The sequence below is a fragment of the Prionailurus bengalensis genome, chromosome B2 (genome assembly GCF_016509475.1).
Source record: "Prionailurus bengalensis isolate Pbe53 chromosome B2, Fcat_Pben_1.1_paternal_pri, whole genome shotgun sequence".
NCBI lineage: Eukaryota > Metazoa > Chordata > Mammalia > Carnivora > Felidae > Prionailurus > Prionailurus bengalensis.
Genome location: NC_057349.1, coordinates 3,865,367 through 3,884,426, shown reverse-complemented (window position 1 = coordinate 3,884,426; position 19,060 = coordinate 3,865,367). Strand labels below are relative to the sequence as shown.

At 42.8% G+C, this 19,060-nt stretch overlaps 3 protein-coding genes and 1 long non-coding RNA gene across 4 annotated transcripts in view; 3 read left to right on the top strand and 1 right to left on the bottom strand.

The window, feature by feature from the left end:
* The window catches only part of LOC122490296 (histone H2B type 1-A), a 348,434-nt gene extending 337,524 nt beyond the window's left edge, over positions 1–10,910 (top strand). Inside the window, exon 2 of the mRNA XM_043592906.1 lies at positions 9,035–10,910. The gene's annotated coding sequence lies outside the window, so the exon portion shown is untranslated. The remainder of the gene's footprint in view (positions 1–9,034) is intronic.
* On the top strand, positions 1,060–1,826 carry H1-4 (H1.4 linker histone, cluster member). Its single transcript, XM_043592888.1, has one exon. It carries the CDS (start codon positions 1,108–1,110, stop codon positions 1,762–1,764), a length of 657 nt encoding a protein of 218 aa, XP_043448823.1. The 5' UTR covers positions 1,060–1,107; the 3' UTR covers positions 1,765–1,826.
* LOC122490299 (histone H2B type 1-M) lies at positions 2,129–10,910 on the top strand. Its single transcript, XM_043592908.1, has 2 exons — positions 2,129–3,066; positions 9,035–10,910. Exon 1 carries the CDS (start codon positions 2,677–2,679, stop codon positions 3,055–3,057), a length of 381 nt encoding a protein of 126 aa, XP_043448843.1. The 5' UTR covers positions 2,129–2,676; the 3' UTR covers positions 3,058–3,066; positions 9,035–10,910.
* On the bottom strand, positions 10,728–11,529 carry LOC122490324. The gene is made up of 2 exons (XR_006299126.1): positions 11,230–11,529; positions 10,728–11,098 (listed from the first exon to the last, which is right to left on the bottom strand). It is a non-coding gene; the product is annotated as an uncharacterized LOC122490324 (long non-coding RNA).
* Between the last annotated feature and the right edge of the window lie 7,531 nt (positions 11,530–19,060).

The window sequence follows — 19,060 nt, the reverse complement described above, 5'->3', positions numbered from 1 at the left end:
TATTGAGTAATGACAGGGTCTGGGTTGCTCTAATAATGGGAGTAGATATGTCATCATGTACACTTCGAACGTATTTCCCCATACGATCAACGCTTGAATTTCATCTCTAACCCGTTTCTTACAGTTTAATCCTGAAGAATGTGCCAAAGAACCCCGCAACACTGCAAATTCCTCAACGTGTCCCTCCACTTCCAATGATTTTATGGACCTCATCTCTGTGGTATTTGAAAATTAATCCTTTTGCATCTGTCCACCCTGACTATGTTTTGGGGTCCCCTTACCGTCCCAAATAATCCTGAATTCAAGGTATCTAAACTCATGGAGCAGTTGTCCAGGGAAAAGAGAAGCAACAGCCCCGCCCCCAACCCTTGGGAGCAAAAGGAAAAGAATTATCCTAAAGAATTATTTAAAAACCCAGATGCAGCCGATAGAAATAAAACCATGACTGCATAGACTGATGTCCCAGGGGTCCAAAATCTAACCCCAAATGGGCAATAATTTGTTTGCCATTAAACTAAACCAGTTTGATGAACTCAAATGCCCTCGGCTCAATAGGCAGGACTCTCCGAGGAGCCTGTGTTACTTCCCTCACTTAAGCGCAGATTTGTAATAAAAATCTTAGTGCCAGTGGCACGGTTTTTGGACATATAAGAAGCTAACCACTTGGAGAATCCTATTTGAGAGGTCAGAAAACTCCACAGTTAAAGATCGGTTTATAATTTACGAAGAAAATAGAAAGTTTTGTTTCTCTGAGTTGAAATTTGAAGAGCACGGCGGGAAATATTGTAAGTTTCTGGCATAAAGCTTTGTGCTTTCTTCATAATTTGAGACCGGCGTGAAGCCTGAGGCTTCAGGGATCATTTTGTGAGAAAAACCGGGCGATTCGATGTAGAGAATTTTGATATTTTTGGCATTTTTTGAGGTGTAACAAACACAACTCGGGATCCGAGAGGACACTCTGCGGCTGCCAGCGAGGCGGGCTGGACAGCGCACCAATCACGGCGCAGCTCCGCCCTATATAAACGGGAGGGCGCAGCGGCGCGGCCCGAGTCCCGGCCAGTGCCTCCGCTTCCGGCTCGAGTCGCTCTCCCTGCGCCCGCCTTCGACATGTCCGAGACCGCGCCCGCCGCGCCCGCCGCTCCGGCCCCCGCCGAGAAGACGCCCGTGAAGAAGAAGGCCCGCAAGTCCGCAGGCGCCGCCAAGCGCAAGGCGTCCGGGCCGCCGGTGTCCGAGCTCATCACCAAGGCCGTGGCCGCCTCCAAGGAGCGCAGCGGCGTGTCCCTGGCCGCGCTCAAGAAGGCGCTGGCGGCCGCCGGCTACGACGTGGAGAAGAACAACAGCCGCATCAAGCTGGGCCTCAAGAGCCTGGTGAGCAAGGGCACCCTGGTGCAGACCAAGGGCACCGGCGCCTCGGGCTCGTTCAAGCTCAACAAGAAGGCGGCGTCCGGGGAGGCCAAGCCCAAAGCCAAGAAGGCGGGCGCGGCCAAGCCCAAGAAGGCTGCCGGGGCGGCCAAGAAACCCAAGAAGGCGACGGGGGCCAGCACCCCCAAGAAGAGCGCCAAGAAGACCCCAAAGAAGGCGAAGAAGCCCGCGGCGGCTGCAGGAGCCAAAAAGGCAAAGAGCCCGAAAAAAGCGAAAGCAGCCAAGGCCAAGAAGGCGCCTAAGAGCCCAGCGAAGGCCAAAGCCGTGAAACCCAAGGCGGCCAAGCCAAAGACCGCCAAGCCCAAGGCAGCCAAGCCAAAGAAGGCAGCTAAGAAGAAATAAGTTTCTTTGGCCTACTGCTTAGAAGCTCAACACAACCCAAAGGCTCTTTTCAGAGCCACCCACAGACTTCAAGGAAAGAGCTGTTGCACTGTGTTCCTTGGGGGGCGTGGCCGTAGGGAGGACACCACCTCGGTGGGGCGGTCCCTCGAGCACGGAGCGGCGTCTTCCTGGCAAGGCTTAGTTGCGGGCACCCGATAAAAACTTGTACGTGCAGGGGTTTCAGTAAGGGTCCCGGAAGCCTATCCACGACCCAAACTCGAGCTTATTTTTCTCGAGTAGGCGAGTCAGTGGTAAATTCCTCCCACACTGACGGGCAGGGTGAAAGTGAGAACAGAAGTCTGGGAAGCGGTATTTCCTAGTACAGTACGTACGGCGTTTCACCTCCTGACCAGCCCGGCGCAATAGATAGAGAGCAGGTTGCTACTCAATGAGGAGAGCTGGGAAGGACTATGGGCTTAGGTCCAACGACCACTTACTACCCCGCCTAAAGCCTGACGCATCCTAACCGCCAGATACCGACTGGTGCAGGCTCCAGGCTCCAAGCACGAAGCCATACTAGCCAGCAGGGAGTGGTCTACACCTATAAACCGAAAGCGAGGATGTTCTCCGTAAAAGTTTCAGTGGCTGAAATCTACGGCGCAAGTTCTTTTAACAGGCTTATTTATAGTAGCTTTAGGCAGCCTACTCTAAGCCTTCTGATTGGCTCGAAGCAAAGTAAGGAAGCAGCCAATGAAAAGCTAGACCTGCAAGTATCTTTTACATCCGCATTTGTGACGACACACTGAAATTAATCCAATCGCGGAGGAAATCTTACTAACCTCATTTGAATACCGCATCTATAAATAAACGTGGCTTTGGTGCCGCGAGTTATTTTCCCAGCTCTTAGTTATAGCGTTTTAACTTCACGTCGCAATGCCTGAGCCCACCAAATCCGCCCCGGCCCCGAAGAAGGGCTCCAAGAAGGCGGTGACCAAGGCGCAGAAGAAGGACGGTAAGAAGCGCAAGCGCAGCCGCAAGGAGAGCTACTCGGTGTACGTGTACAAGGTGCTGAAGCAGGTGCACCCCGACACCGGCATCTCGTCCAAGGCCATGGGCATCATGAACTCGTTCGTCAACGACATCTTCGAGCGCATCGCGGGCGAGGCGTCGCGTCTGGCGCACTACAACAAGCGCTCGACCATCACGTCCCGGGAGATCCAGACGGCCGTGCGCCTGCTGCTGCCCGGGGAGCTGGCCAAGCACGCCGTGTCCGAGGGCACCAAGGCCGTCACCAAGTACACCAGCTCCAAGTAGACTTGCCAAGTAAGCGCCCCCTTACCCAACCCCAAAGGCTCTTTTCAGAGCCATGCATGTTTTCAACAAATGAGGTGTAACCCTTTCATTACGGAAGCTGTTTTCGAGGATCTGGTAATCTAGCACGACTCAATTTTTGGTTAGGGCTGCGTAGAAAGTATTTTCAAGTTGCTCTGCCAGTAACACCTACAGTATAAATTGCGTGCTCACCATAAACAACGATTCTCTACATCCATTATTCCTTCGGTTTCACCAAACTAGACCTTAATTTTAAATGAAACGCCATTGCAAGTGTACAACTCCTGGTTCCGTGGGCCGGGCTCCAAATTGATCGTCACGTTGTTCAGGCAGTTGATAAGGAAGGAGCTTACCCAGAGCACAAAGGAGCCTGCTCTGAAAACTTTGTTCTCCTCACCTTTTTTTTTTTCTTTTCCTTTTTAATGTATGGAGGTGATACTGAAAATAGCCGAAGGCCGTGGGAGCGTCCGGTAAATGTACGTGGGCTTTTCTGGTCGGCCTGCTTTGCAGCTGCTCCCATATCTGCTCTGAGCAGCCGGCCAGGGAGGGGGCCTCTCTGGGGGAGAAGGGTGGCAGAGTCTATACTGTATCCAAAAGTCGCAGCGGGACCGGAAGGGAACGTGTCCGGGCTCTGAGAGGCCTTCCAGTCCTGTCAGTTACTGTCGCCTCTGTCCTAGGAAGTCCTATTTCGCTTACAGTTTTTGGGAAGCATTCAGCTGTAAAGTCCTCTGGGCCACGAGACAGAGGCCCCCTACTCAGTCCCATCAGGTGTGTGACTGTGATGAGGCGATGGTTCCCCCCCGGGACCGAGGCCCCCTTCTCAGCACCCTGGCCGCTTCCCTGGCGTACCCTTGAGGTGAGGCCGGAGAGGAGGTTGGAAGGGAAGGAAAGCCTTTCAGGCAGGCAGCGGTTTCTGTTGCACAAGCTTCGCTGGCCTGAAGGGTTTCAGCTGCTGGGGAGTGAGGAAAATGTAGACTTTCTTTATTATTCGCCAAGAAACCTGATGAGAAATCTTTCCTGGTGACGCTGACGCACCTGCCGGGTCACATCCTCAGGGTAGAAGGTGAGCTAGAAGCGAGCACACACACAGACACACACACACATGCACACAGACCCACACTCGCCACGGACGATGGCAAGGAAGAGGGTGCCCCGAGCCTTGGTGCTGAGCAAGGTAGATTCTGCCACCGGCAATCTGGACTACTATCCATTGGTTTCTGGCATCAATATCACAGGGATTCAAACACCCAGGTTGAGAATTAATTTAGGGATCAAGCCCAAGCTGGCTTTGTGCCCCTGAGCACCTGGATAATGCAAACGCAAATCCTCTCTGGGGGAATGAGCTTCATTGTGGGCCTCAACAAATCCCCCATAGGACAGCCGGAAGAAAAGGAATGAGAGGCTTCGTACAGGACATTAGCACATTATTCAACAAGACACTGTGACCCAGAATAAGCAGGGAAATAAACAGAGTAAAAGGAAATTGACAGATACAGATTTCAAGTGGCTCACTTTAATAACTTTTAAAAGAAAAAGGGGGAGACACCTGGGTGGGTGGCTCAGTTGGTTGAGCACACAACTCTTGATTTGGGCTCAGGTCAGGATCCCAGGGTTGGTGAGATCAAGTCCCATCTGGCTGAATGTGGAGCTAGCTTGAGGTTTCTCTCTCTCTCTCTCTCTCTCTCTCTCTCTCTCAAAATAAGTAAATTATTTATTATTTACAAAGGGGGAAAAAAAGACTATTTGAAATATGCTGAGAGCCTAAGAGAATGCAAAGAATGACCACAAAGATTTGAAAAAAAGAACCAAATACAAATTCCAGATACACACACACACACAATTAATTATAAGAAAATTAACATTTAAAAAGCTTGCTGGATAGGCTAAATAGCCAATTGGACCCAGCTGAAGAATTTTCATGAACTCTGTAAGCAGGTCTTAATTATCCAAAATCCAGAGAGAGAAAAGTAAAAGTGAATTCAAGAGATCTGGAATTAGTAGCAAAATTGTCTGAAATACATCTAATCTTGGTACCAGAGAGAATGATGCTGATGTGAGCTTTCAAAGATCATGGCTGAGGGTGTTTTAGAGTTAATGGATTACTCGTGTAATTAAAAAGAAATAAAATAGAGTGAAAACTGATATAAAAAAGGGGGGGTCACTGCATCACACTGTGACCTAAGCCCCATAAACTCTCACAAGAGATAGAAGGCTGATTACAACAAGGTTGTGTCTTCGACCTGTTCTGACAGGTGCCATCAGACTGAAATACTGTTATAAATACTTGGGGGGGAGGGGAGGATAATTGAGAAATTATTTACATGCACTCTATACCTATCTGATTACTAAACTTTGTAATTCTAATCGATATATTTTTTTTTTCAACGTTTTTATTTTTGGGACAGAGAGTGACAGAGCATGAACGGGGGAGGGGCAGAGAAAGAGGGAGACACAGAATCGGAAACAGGCTCCAGGCTCCGAGCCATCAGCCCAGAGCCTGACCCGGGGCTCGAACTCACGAACCATGAGATCGTGACCTGGCTGAAGTCGGACGCTTAACCGACTGCGCCACCCAGGCACCCCTCTAATCGATATTTAATGGACTGTCTTGCTTTTCAGTGCATATAATACTATAATTAGGAAATTTAAAAAATTAATATTCTTTCCAATAACTATTTATGTTAATTACATTATCATGTTATTGTATCAGGTAAAATCACAAACTGGATGCCATATAGGTATGCTCTCAGTCATCGTGGTCTTTTTCCTCTTTTTCATCAAAGTGGCTTTGGTAGTTCATGACTTATAAAAATTTGTTTCCCTGCTCGTTGTTCACGTGTGCACGTGAGTGTGTGTGTGTGTGTGTGTGTGTGTGTGTCTGTGTGCGTGTGTGTAATCTGTATGTGTTGCTTAGTTTACTTCTAAATTTATTTTAAGTCTTTTTTTTAGGAATGATATATGAATTTTTGCCATTTGATGAGCTCATGTGCTTTTTCTCCTTTATCCTGCCACAGTGAATATATGTAGATTTCCTAATGTTAATCTATACTTGCATCCCCAGCCCAAATCTTACGTGGTCATGTTATATTATTATCTTAAATATCAGCTGCATACATTTTAATATTTTAGAGTGGTTTTTTTTTTTTCCCTACTCGAGTCACACTCTCTTTTGGGTTTAGCCATATCAGATTTTGTCATTAAGATTATGGTAACTCTCCTCTATCATCTACTGCTGTGTAACAAACTACCCAAAACTCAACAGCTCAATCCATGAACATTTCTTCCCTCAATTTGTTTCTGGGGATCAGGTATCCACAAGTGACTTAGCTGGGTGGTTCTGCCCAGGGTCCCTCGTGGGGCTGAAGTTGAGATGTACACACAGGCTGCAGTCCCCTGAGGGCTTGACCACAGCTGGAAGATTCTTTATTCCTTACCAGAGTTGGCTGGCTGCCCTCCTGCATTAGTTCCTGTTGGCTGTTGGCAGGAGAACCACAGTAACACCTCAGTTCCCTGCCAGGAACCCTCAGGAGGGTAAATCTCTTCAAAATATGGTAGCATTTCTCTTGCAGAAAGAGAAGTCAGGCAGAGAACGTACCCTTGAAGTCTCTGTGACCTAGTTTTGAATGTCACATGCTGTCACTTCTGCCACTTTCTATTAATTAGGAGCAAGTCACTTTAAATGTGGCATGTAATTCAAAGGGGAACTGGGTTCCAGCTCACCTTTCCAGGTAAGGATGTGAACATATTGTGAAATTTTCACATCATTTTTTAATGCTTTAATTACTCGATTATAAAAAGTATTCGTTATTTAAGGAGTAGTCAGAAATCATCTAGACCTAATTCCTTTAGGTCGTTAAGAATTCCAGGAGTTAGACTAAAATTGACCACAATCCACAAAGACAAAAGCCAATGAAACTCCTCATGATGTCCTGATGGATTTCTCCCTGAGATTGTAAGGACCGAACAGTTGTCTCTGTAGTCAAATAAACCAGCACGTTGCCAGTATATAGAGAAAATGTTGAATGAATTGAATGACTTCAACAGAGAAATCGTAAACAGCCATCTGTACAACAAATCTCTGCTTCATGATGGTTGTAGGAATATCCAACAAAACTAGTAGGTTTGGAAAAGATAAATTAAAAGGGAAAACAAATGCAATAAAAAGATAAAACCCCAAGCAGAGAGCTAGCCTCTTCTCTGCTGTCCTATCACTCCCTTTCAGTGTATTCAATAAACTTCTAACTCCTTGGGGGGGAGGGGGGGGAAGGTAAAATCTGAAAAATACTTTGGCCTATGCAAATATAACAAATTAATGATATAAAAATCAATGATATAAAAAATAAAAATTAATAAAATTTAAAGTGGGACAAGAAGTAAAAGCTCAATTAGTTGATTTAAGAGGTGGAATTTGAACTTATGATTGAGTCAGACTTAAAAGTAAACTACAATGTTTCAAGTGTAAGGTAACAGATTAAGAGGTGGGAGAAAGACATACAAGAAGAAACTAAAGACCGGGCGCCTGGGTGGTGCAGTCGGTTAAGCGTCTGACTTCACTCAGGTCACGATCTCGCGGTCCGTGAGTTTGAGCCCCGCGTCAGGCTCTGGGCTGATGGCTCGGAGCCTGGAGCCTGTTTCCCATTCTGTGTCTCCCTCTCTCTCTGCCCCTCCCCCGTTCATGCTCTGTCTCTCTCTGTCCCAAAAAATAAATAAATAAACGTTGAAAAAAAAAAAGAAAGAAACTAAAGAGATTAATTTAGTCATGAAGGCTTATAAGGAGATCCATGACATGTGTCAAAATTCTTACTAGATTGTAGCATGGCGACAGTTCAGAGTATTATTATAAATCAGCTCATTCAAGAGATGGTTAATTGAACATCTTTGAGTCAGACACAGGCATGGGCACTGGAAATACAAAAAGAGGTGAGGGTGTCCTTGACCTCCTGGAGCTCTCAGCTTAGTAGACCATCAGTGAAACTTATAGCTACATCTTCAATTTTTTTTTTTTTTTTTTTATTGTTATCACTCACTAAGACCTAAAAAAGTGTTTACCACTCTTTGGAAATCCACTGGCAAGGGAATAGACTTGGGCTCCTATGGAAACTACAAAGCTCCTTAAGACAAAATGTTCATCCCAATATTTGAGTACTAAACAGAATCTAGTAATACTAATATCATTGTGACACAGTGCAAAGTTCAGGTACACTCCCATAAGCGTCCCCTCACGTCTGACACCAAGTGCAAAGATGAAGGGTCTCCAAAACCATCCTCGGATTTGATCATTCACTAAAATTATACCACAGAATCCACTAAAAGTTGTTACACCCAAGGTTGGGGGTTATTTATTACATCAAAAGGATACAGATTACACATAAGCCAAGGTGAAAGGCGCATGGAGCACAGGCTTCCCAACTCAGAGCTTCTGGTAGGTCCTTTCCCAGTGGAGGCCGGGGGAGGGTTTATGTCTCCCTGCCGCACAACAATATTGGCACAACACAGACATTGCCAACCTAGGGGATTTGTCATATGAACATGGTTGACTGTCCACGTGGCTGAACTTTAGTCAGCAGGCCCTCTGGAGGTAGTCCACATGCCACATGACCCAAAGCCCCCAACATAAGTGACATTATTACCCTATCCTGTGCAGCCCAGGGCTTCTAGGTAAACAAAGATCATCTTATCATGCAGGACATTCCATGAGCCTAGAGATCCCCTCCCAGCAAAGGGCAAAGGCCACATCTCTCTTTGGATAAAATTGGTTCTTCACCATACACATCGTCATAAGAAAAACCATAGGTTTACCGTTTTGATTAGATGGCTATGACTGACCCTAACTTGAATTCTCCAACTATTTTCTTTTTTGATGGTTCTGTCAATGGTTTGGGTTTATTTAGATCAACTGTGGACCCAAAAGTTATAAGGAGATTTCTAATTGAAGGCAATGTTTTTGTCCTTTATTCAGATGAACAACTTCAGCAGTCTCCTCCTTGACTTATACTCCCACTGCCCTCCACACCCTGGCGGCAGCAAAGAAGACTTAGGAGAGGTGGAGATCACGCTGGGGAAAGTTCAGAGTTCTTAACCTTCATTTTGGTGGCGTGGGCACACAGCGCTACATAGAAGAAAACGCTCCCTTTGCTTTACATGGACAGCGGCACTTGACTGACCTTTCCTTTCACCAACCATGAAATTGCTACCGTGGAAAGGGAACAGGAATTGTAGAAAAGTGAAGGACTAACGTTTTCGAATTTTGTCTAAAAGTTTAACTGTGAATGTTAAGCTGCATTTCATAAATACAAAACAATGAAAGTATCACAGCCAAATGGTGGCTATTTTTTAGGAATAGGGAGAAGAAGGAAGGTGAGAGGGACTGAGAAAAAGAATGGAAGAAGCAAATGGCTACGGCGAAAGGGAGCGCCAGAGCCTGAAGACCAAGGGGAAGGCACAGAGGAAGATAGTAGGAGAAAGCAGAGAGAAAAGAGGGAGATGAAGAGCTAGACCTTGTTATGTGTTTGACCCTTCAGCTGGGAATAGAACATTTTACATACCTCAAATACGCCCCAGATTTCTTGGGTTTGGGGGTGAGTGGATGATTACAATGTTACCACATCTGGGAGACACTCTCTGACCAGCAAATGCACATGGCGCCCTTCAATCCGGCTCTTAACTTGTTCTGTTCATCCTTCTTCATTACCCTTAGCATAACTGACATGAATTTGCATATTGCTGGTTTCCTCTTCCCATTCTCCAGGCTCTAAGCTCCATTGGGCAGAGTTAGTCCTTTTTGCTGCTGCCTCCCCAATGCCTAAGGCTGTTCCAGACGCACAGTAGGCTCTCAGTTAGGATTTACAGCAATCATAACGAGTTAAAGTACACATATAACAACAGGGACAGGGGCCAGAGGTGAGTTGTTGCAATGGCTCAAAAGAATGAGAGACAGCATTCCTGAGTCTCACTTTCCACATCTACACAACAAAAATAATAGTATACTACTTCTTAGAGCTATTTTAAGGATTAAGTAAGATAATTCATGCAAAGCTCTTAAATCAGTCTTGAAATAATTTTGTAAGTGCTTAGCCAATGTTAACAAGTATTAGATTTCTTTGGTCATTGAATTAAAATGAAATCAGAGGGGACAATTCTCTTCAGGTCAGAAACTAAAAGAAGAAAATGCAAGCCTTTGAACTGCTTGAATTCCACCTGTGGAAGGATAACTGGAGGATTTGGAACAAAGATCTTATTGTCCAGGTTTCTCTTTACTGGTTTGACTCATTATGTGTTCATGCTAAAAATGACTAAAGTGTAGGTAATATTGGAGCAGAGATTCATTATACAAGCACATGTAAAAAACAGAACAAAACAAAACAAAAAAAAATATCTTTCTTGTACATCAAATAGTAAGGCTGATGGCAAAATGGCACCTAACAAACCCTTTTTATTTCTTCAATTGGGGAGAGATATGAATGCAGAGAAGAAATGAATGCAAACAGTAACTGAAAAGTGAATCAGCCATAGAATTATGAAGTATGAAAAGTGATCTGCCGGAGAAGGATTGATTAGTATGAATATTCTGCCCGAATTTAACCCATCCTGGCTTGGTGTTCACGGATTCATTAGAAGGAGAGCCTTAGCGAAGAAGAAGAAACTAAACAGTGTTCTAGCATTTTCGTTTTATTTGTTGTTTTAATTATGAAAATAGAATTTACTGCTGTTACAGGCCTACAGAGAATCATTATTTACCATGGACTATGTTTGCTGGAGAAGTCTAAATGAGGAGGGCAAAAAGTCTGTAAATGAGATGTTAGGATCAATAAAATTTGTGGAGAAATGGAATTCCACATTCCTTGTTGACCCAAATCATTCCCCGAGATCTCTCCTTTTTAGACACACATATATTTTTCACTTTATCTTCTGGCATCGAAGTCTGAGTGGGTAAAGCCTAAGCACTGTTTTGGCTCTGGTAACGATCTTGAAAGTAAGCAGCTTGGGTTAGCTCAGCTGACATTTGAGGTGTCACTTCCAGCACCTGAATTAAGGGAAACACAATACGTCGAAGCAGTCTTAAAATTCACCGTGTACCAAAACTACCTGGAACATTTTTAAAACATAGATTACTGCCCTCCCCCCCCCCCCCCCCCCCCCCAGCTTCTGATTCACCAGATCTGTAGCAGGATCCGGTTATTTGCTGGTTGTATTATCCAGGTGATGCTGATGCAGGAAGGCCAGGGAATCACACCGTGCTTTCAACCAGAAGAAGGGATTTCCTTGAATTACGAATGCCAAATTACGAATGCAACACAAACCCGTCACATTCAGGTCTAAACTGGAACTGGAAAGTCCTAAAAATTCGCAGCGACTGTCCTGCATCCTCCGCGTCCACGCAGGCATGGAAATGACCCTGTGGCCCGGCAGGCCCCGCCTCCGCACCGCCAGTCTCATAGCCACGCCCCCACGCCGGCTCTCTCATTGGCCCGTCCTGCGACGCCCCCACACGCCGGCTTTCTCATTGGTCTGTCCTGCCGCGCCCCCCACGCTGGTTCCCTCAGTGGGCCTTCCTGCAACGCCCGTCCATGATGCCCCCTGATTGGGCCGCGGCACGCGTCCCGCCCCCAACGAGCCTCACGTTGCGCCTGCGCCACGTTTCGTTTTTCGGGCTCCGCGGTGGGGTTGCTCGTTTTCTCGGTTGGTGGCGTTGCCGCTGGCAGGCTGTTTCCCGTTTCGTCCCTTTCTGTTGCGCAAACCGTGGCGATCCGGCCTCGCCGCGCGGCCGCTGGACGTTCGCAGCAATCCAGAGGGCCGTCCGCAGATGAGAGCGCGGAACCGAGCGGTGCGCGGACCGAGCCGCCGGGCAGCAGCTTCCTTGGTCGGCCTCCTCTCCGGCGGTTTCAGAGCTGGCCCGGCTTCGCTGCCCAGTGGCCGAGGAGACCCTCGCCGTGGCCGCGCAGGACGCCCGGCTTGCACAGCCCCTGTTTACCGTCCTCGTAATTGTAGGGGATTTCGTGTGAGCACTGCGTGTGCCTATGTCTGTGTATGTGGGTAATTTTATTTCCTACTCGGATAACCATGCTTTTTAATTTCATATTCGGGTGCACGCAGGTCTAAATCCTTTAGGCACGGTCGGCACAGAGCCCAGGCCCCACAGTACTTTCAATGGCTCATGAAAATTTTGTCATTTTCTCTGAAATCAGAAGATAAATATTAACTGTGAAGTTGACCAAAAGGCTCTAGTATGTAATGTTAATATATTTACGTTTGTGTAATTTTAATAACGTTATTAATTTCATTATTTTAATGGAGAGGCCCAGGAAGGCAAAAGTCTCTACGGCCCACAAAAATCAGTGAAACTGCGAGCGGATAGCACACAATCCTTCTCATCTATCTTTGTTTATTTAATTTTTTTTTTTTTTTTTTGCAAACACCCAGATACATTTCTGAGTCCTTTCCAGATGTTAACTCAGGTGTTCCTCATAATACACACGTGAACTATTGTTATTCTAATTACCCCCATATATATTGAGTCATCTTAAGCTTAAAATTATTTTTACCCAATGTCCTACCATTAGTAAATGGCAGAGGGGATTCTTATTCTAACCCAGGCAGTTTAGGTCCAAGGTCCCTGCTCTTACATCATCTCTTGGCAACCATATGCAATTAATTCAAGTAACAGCAGGTAAAATTTACACCAAACGCTAGCCAGGCTCCTCTGAGCCTTCTCAACTTGACTTATAAAAGCTCGGACAAGCATTAAAATCGTTTTCACAGATCAAACCTATATCCCTAAGATGACCCTGGCCCTTCTTAAAGTGCATGCCCTAAATCAAGACCCACCATTCTTTATTTTTCCTTTTCTCTTCCTTTCTTTCTTAGAATCATCTTCAATGTTTTTGCTCATGAACGTGCGTTTTACAATGTTACCAAAAATCCAGCGACGTTTTGTGGCATAACATTACATTTTTAGTTTATTCTGGAATTTATGAACATTTTAGCATGGTGTCATCACAAACATAAACACGGTGAAGTGTAGGTCTGACTCTTTAAAGTCAATCTTGTTTTACATCCTTCGATGACATTTTATAGTTTATTCATATAGATTCGGATTTTTTTTTCTTGGACTTAGAATCCTTAGAATCTAAAGTACTGTTGTGAATAACGTCTGGTTATTAATTTCAGTTCCAGCCAAGGCATTGCTAATGTATACAAAGGTCATGAATTTTGTGTGCTGATCGTGTGTCCACTAACCCTGTTGAGCTCTCTCAGATCTGTTTGTAGAGTCTCGCGGATTTCTTAAATGACATCATTTTCGAACAATAAAGATAACAGCCTTTTCTTACTGCATTTTTATCTATACTTATTCGTCCTCCCCTGGTCTCACAGTGCTGGCCAGGCCTTTAGCACCATGTTGTCTGTTTTGTTTTTTTTTTTCCTTTTTACTTCCTAGAAATTCTTCTAAAAGTGTACCGTTATATGTCATGCTCACTGTAGCTACTCTTTATAAAATAAGTAGCTACTCCCTCTTGTTCTAGTTTGCTGAAAATGTTTATGATGAAAGAATGTTGGGGCGCCTGGGTGGCTCAGTCGGTTAAGCATCCGACTCGGGTTCGGCTCAGGTCATGAGCCCACAGCTTCATGAGCTTGAGCCCCACATCGGGCTCGGTGCACCTGCTTGGATTTCCCCGCCCTCCCCCCCCCCCCCCCCCCCCCGCTTTCTGACCCTCCCCCACTTCGTGCTGTCTCTGTCTCAAAATAAACTCAAAAAAAAAAAAAGAGTGATATATTCTAGCAAATATTTTCTCAGTGTCTGTGGAGATGACCATACAGTTTTAACACTAGTAATATCTTACCATGGCAGATTTAGGACGTTCAAACTTTTCTTCCGTTCTTGGAATAAATCCTGCACAAAATGCTATTATTTGTTAAATAACATGGCTTCTTCATTTCCATTTTCTTGCTTTTTAAATAGAGCTTTTCTTAAAGTAAGTGTTCACAAGTAAGACAAAGCCATAATTTTCTCTTTTTTTGAATTGTTCCTGTTCAGTTTTCATAATAGATTATAGACTTGCAAAAGAAAACACATAAGAGAGATCTATTTTTCCACTGAAACAGCTTTTGTAAAATAGAGATTATCAATTCCTGTAATTTCACTTAAACCTGTATAACCCAGCTATCCTGAGTACCATTTGGGATGAAGGGCATAGAAGAGATTTTTTTTTAACTGCCCTTCCTGTTCCCTTATAACCATAACTTGCTTATTCATCTTGTTTATTGCTTACTGTTTGTTCTTGAAAGACATTCTTTTCTGTTACATTTCCTTTCTTTATCTCCCTTCCTTCATTCCCCCCTCCCTCCTTCCTCTCTCTCTCCTTTCTTTCTTTTCTTTCTTTCTTTCTTTCTTTCTTTCTTTCTGTCTTTCAACTTATTCAAAGCATTCTCATGGTTCTTAATAACTCCCTTTTGGTAGCAACGTTCCCTTCTTAATCCCATAACTGTCTCTCAACCGCCACCCCACCCTCACGTGCACACACACTTTTTTTTCCTAATTAGTTTTGCTAGAGGCTTGTCTATTACTAGGTTTTTCAAAGAATAAGCTTTTGGTTTACGGATCGTCTCCATTTTTTCTATTAATTTTCTTCTTTTTAAATTTTGAAATTGACATATTAACAATAATATGTCAATGCAAAACTCCATGGAGTTTATAAATAAACAAACAATTAGATCTAATAAGAGTTCAACAGGGTATAAGAGCACCACGTAAAAATTCATGGCCTTTCTCCACATGAGCAATGACCTATCTGGAAATAAAATGGAAAACAAAGACATCATTCCTACCAGTACAACAGATCCTAGGGATTCTAAGCCCAATTCTCAATTTACTATCATTTTTATTCTAGCTTTTTTGGTTGAATACCTAGGTTATGTATTTTCAGTGTTTCTTGTTCCTCAACATGTGCATTTAACAGTATGTATTTTCCTTTTAGTACCATTACAAATACACCCTACATTTTTCATATGTATTATTCATATTTAGCTCAAAACGTTCCATAGCTTCCTTTCTAATATCCAGCCTAATCCATGTGCTTAAAAGTATGCTTTTAGTTTCCAAGCATTTGAGAAGAGTGCTTCATTGTTACCATCTATTTTTTTAACATACTGATTTGCCAAGTCTGTACATTATACTGTGTTGACCACAAGTGTCGCTACCGCCTGTCACCACGCAACGCTATTACATTATACTTCCATTGACTACATTCCCTATGGCGTACCTGTCATGCCCCTGACGTATTTATTGCGCAACTGGAAGCTTGTTCCTCCTACTCTCCTTCACCCATTTTGCCCATCCCCTCACCCTTCTCCCCTTGGCAACCATCAGTTTGTTCTCTGTATTTATGGGCCTATTCCTGCTTTTTTGTCTGTTTTGTTGTTGAGATTCACATGTAAGTGAAATCGTACTGCATTTGTCTTTCTCTGTCTGATTTATTTCACTTAGCATAATACTCTCGAGGCCCATCCATCCATTGTGTTGTCACAAATGGCAAGATCTCATTCTTTTTTATGGCTGAGTGATATTCCATGATGGACTGGACATACTCCACACAGATATACACACTCCACATCTTTATCCATTCATCACTGACGGACACTTATGCTTCTGTATCTTGGATATTGTAAATAATACTAAAAGGAACATAGGGGGGATATATATCTTTTCTAATTAGTGTTTTTGTTTTCTGGGATAAATACCCAGTAGTGAAATTACTCTCTGGTATTTCCATTTTTAAGTTTTTGAGGAAACTCCACACTGTTTTTCACAGTGCCTGTACCAATTTGCATTCCCGCCAACAAAACATGAGGGTTCATTTTTCTCCACATCTTCAGCCCTAGTTATTTCCTTTTTTTTTTTTTTTTTTTTTTCCATTCTAATGGGTGTAAGGCAATATCTCATTCTGGTTTTGATTTGCATTTCCCTGATGATAAGTGATTTGAGCATCTTTTCATTTATCTGTTGGCCATGTGTATGTCTTCATTGGAAAATGTCTATACACATCACCTACCCATTTTAAAACCTTATTATTCTTGATGTCGAGTTGTATAAGTTCTTCGTATATGATTTGGATATTAACACGTTATTGGAAATATCATGTGCAAATATCTTCTCCCATTCAGCAGGTTGCCTTTTCATTTTGTTGTTGGTTACCTTCCCTGTGAAAAGCCTTTGATATAGGTGTAGTCCCAATAGTTTATTTTTGTTTTTGTTTCCCTGGCCTGCAGAGAAACGCTAGAAAAATGTTGCTAAGGCAAACAGAGATTGTTAAAGAGATTATTGCCTGTGTTTTCTTCTAAGAGTTTTATAGTTTGAGGTCTCACATTTAGGTCTATAATCCATTTTGAGTTTATTTTTGTATATGATGTAGGAAAGCAGTCCAGTTTCATTATTTTGCACATAGCTGTCCAGTTTTCCCAACACCCTTTATTGAAGAGTCTTTTCCCCATTGTGTATGCCTGCCTTCTTTGGCATAGATTAATTGACCATAACAGTTGGCTTATTTCTGAGCTCTCTATCCAGTCCATTGATCTATCTGCCCATTTTTGTGCCATTACCATATTGTTTTCATTATTATAGCTTTGTAGTGTATCTTGAAATCTGGGATTGTTGATACTTTCAACTTTGTTCCTCTTTCTGAAGATTGCTTTGGCTACTTGAGGTCTTTGGTGGTTTCATACGGATTTTAAGATTATCCCAGTTCTGTGGAAAATACTGTTAGTACTTTGTCAAGAATTGCAGTGACTCTGTAGATTACTTTGAGTAGTATGGACATTTTAACAATATTAATTCCTCCAATTCATGAGCACGTAATTTATGAAATGTATTTCCACTGTATGTGTTATCTTCAATTTCTTCATCAATGTTTATAGTTTTCAGAGTACAAATTCTTCACCTCCTTGGTTAAGTGTATTCATAGTAATTTCTATTACATACTTTCTTTAATGATATCCATTCTAATCCACGTGTTTAGAAGTGTGCTTTTAGTTTCTAAGAATATGAGACGATTGTTTCAGTCTTACTATTCCTTAAAAAAAAAAAAATATTTCTATTGCTCCATAGTTAGATTATGATAAAATAGTGCAATATATACGAAACTGTTTTCTTTATATGTATGTATTTATATGTATTCTGAAGCCAGTGTTGAAAATTTGAAATTATTAAGTGGGTCCTTTGAAAAATTCAGAAATACTCTACGTGTTAAGTGAAGGAATCACAGATAAATGAAGTTTGTTCATTTTGTTGTTCAATCTTCTATAACCATAAGCATTTTCCTTCGTTGTTATATGAATTTCTAAGAGTACAGTATTGAAGGCTTGCCCTACACTTGTAAACCTGAAATTCTCCTAAAATTTCTGGAAGTTACTGCCATACACAGTTAGTGGCTATGCGGTCAGGAATATCAAGGCCCTAAATGTTACATCTTATCAGTGGATTTTTATTTTATCATTATGAACTACAGATCCTTTTCACTTTTAAAAGTTCAATTTCATTCATTTTTTCATAGGTCTGGTTTTGATTGTCCCTTGCTCCTAGAGTGTATTATTTCATTTTCATTTCTTTAAACATTCAGTAAATATTTTATAGTCTATATCTGATAACTTTAATATCTGAGATTCTTTGTGTGAGGAAGAGGTGGGGATCGAAGGCTAAAAGCCTGACTCTTCAAAGCATCTGTTCTCCTAGGTTAGGTCACATTTATGATGAGTTTATGTTTAAACATCCCAAATTCCTAGGAGCGCCTGGCGCATAATATGTTCTCAATAAATACTAGGAAATAAGTAAGTAATTTATGCGTATCTAGAGAACTTGGATCCTAGATGCTTCCCTCCTAAAGGGGTGTGAGTTTGTGTGCATGAGGCACGAGGGAACGCACAAGCTCGCGCCACATTAATGTCAGGAAGCTTTCACGGAAACTCTCTACTCTAAGTGGGTCTATGGTGAAATACGTGTAGCAAATTTCCTCTACCCTCCTCCACAGAGCCCTGCAGAGACCAACAGGTTTCTTGTTAGGGCTCTTTGCTAGATTTTTTTTCCCCTACAAGCCTTTGTTTTCTCAAAGAGCCCTGGCTTTTTGCTACAAGTCTCTAGTTCACTTTAAAGGCTGACAATCCTCTTTTCCCCAACAGGCCAACATTGATTGACAAAGCGCAGAATCCTGATAATGGTATTTGCCCCTAGGAACCAAATCTGGTGGGTTTAGCAGGCTGGCTTCTGCTCCGAGGTGTTTATTGTTCTGGGAGATTTAGGGAGTTTTCCTTGGTTTCTTGTGATTTGGCCATAATGTGCTAGAGTGTTTTTGTAGTTTATCTAGTCCTTAGCTATTTTGCTTCAGGACAGCTTTCCAGAATATCTTGCTTTCCACATTGGATCTAAAAGTCCTTATAGTGCATACCTCTCTACCCCCACAAATACTTTGAGCTTTGGAACGTGTTTAATATTAATATTACCATACTTGCTGCCTCTTGGTAACGTTTACCCGTCATTCTTATTTTTTCTTTATTATTCTATAAATCCAGTAATGGTTTCTTTTCAGACTCAAAGAAGAGGAGCGCTTTCTAACCCACATTTTGTATTACACACATTTTTTTTTTTTTTGGTTTGTAAAAAACATGGTAAATATCATAAAAAGATAAAATATTGAACATGTTCCAGAACTCTAACATAATGCTTTTCTGAGAGAGGCAAATGAAAGCTTAAAAAAAAAAACTTCCATGAGACGACAATCATATAGCAAAACAACTAAAAAATATTACACGTAAGTTAGTATCTACCATTATTTTGGAGTTACATTTTACGTAAATTAAAAAAAAAAAAAATCTCTATTCTTAGATCCGGAGAGAATTTTGATGGGGAATAAGCCCACCAGAGCAATTCACTGATTTGAAAGCACACTTGTCAATTTTGCTTCTTTTTTTTAATGTTTATTTCTTTTTGAGAGAGAGATAG

Bases quoted from the DNA above. Each gene is read 5' to 3' on its own strand.
- H1-4 (XM_043592888.1), top strand. From the start codon at position 1,108: ATGTCCGAGACCGCGCCCGCCGCGCCCGCCGCTCCGGCCCCCGCCGAG.
- LOC122490299 (XM_043592908.1), top strand. From the start codon at position 2,677: ATGCCTGAGCCCACCAAATCCGCCCCGGCCCCGAAGAAGGGCTCCAAG.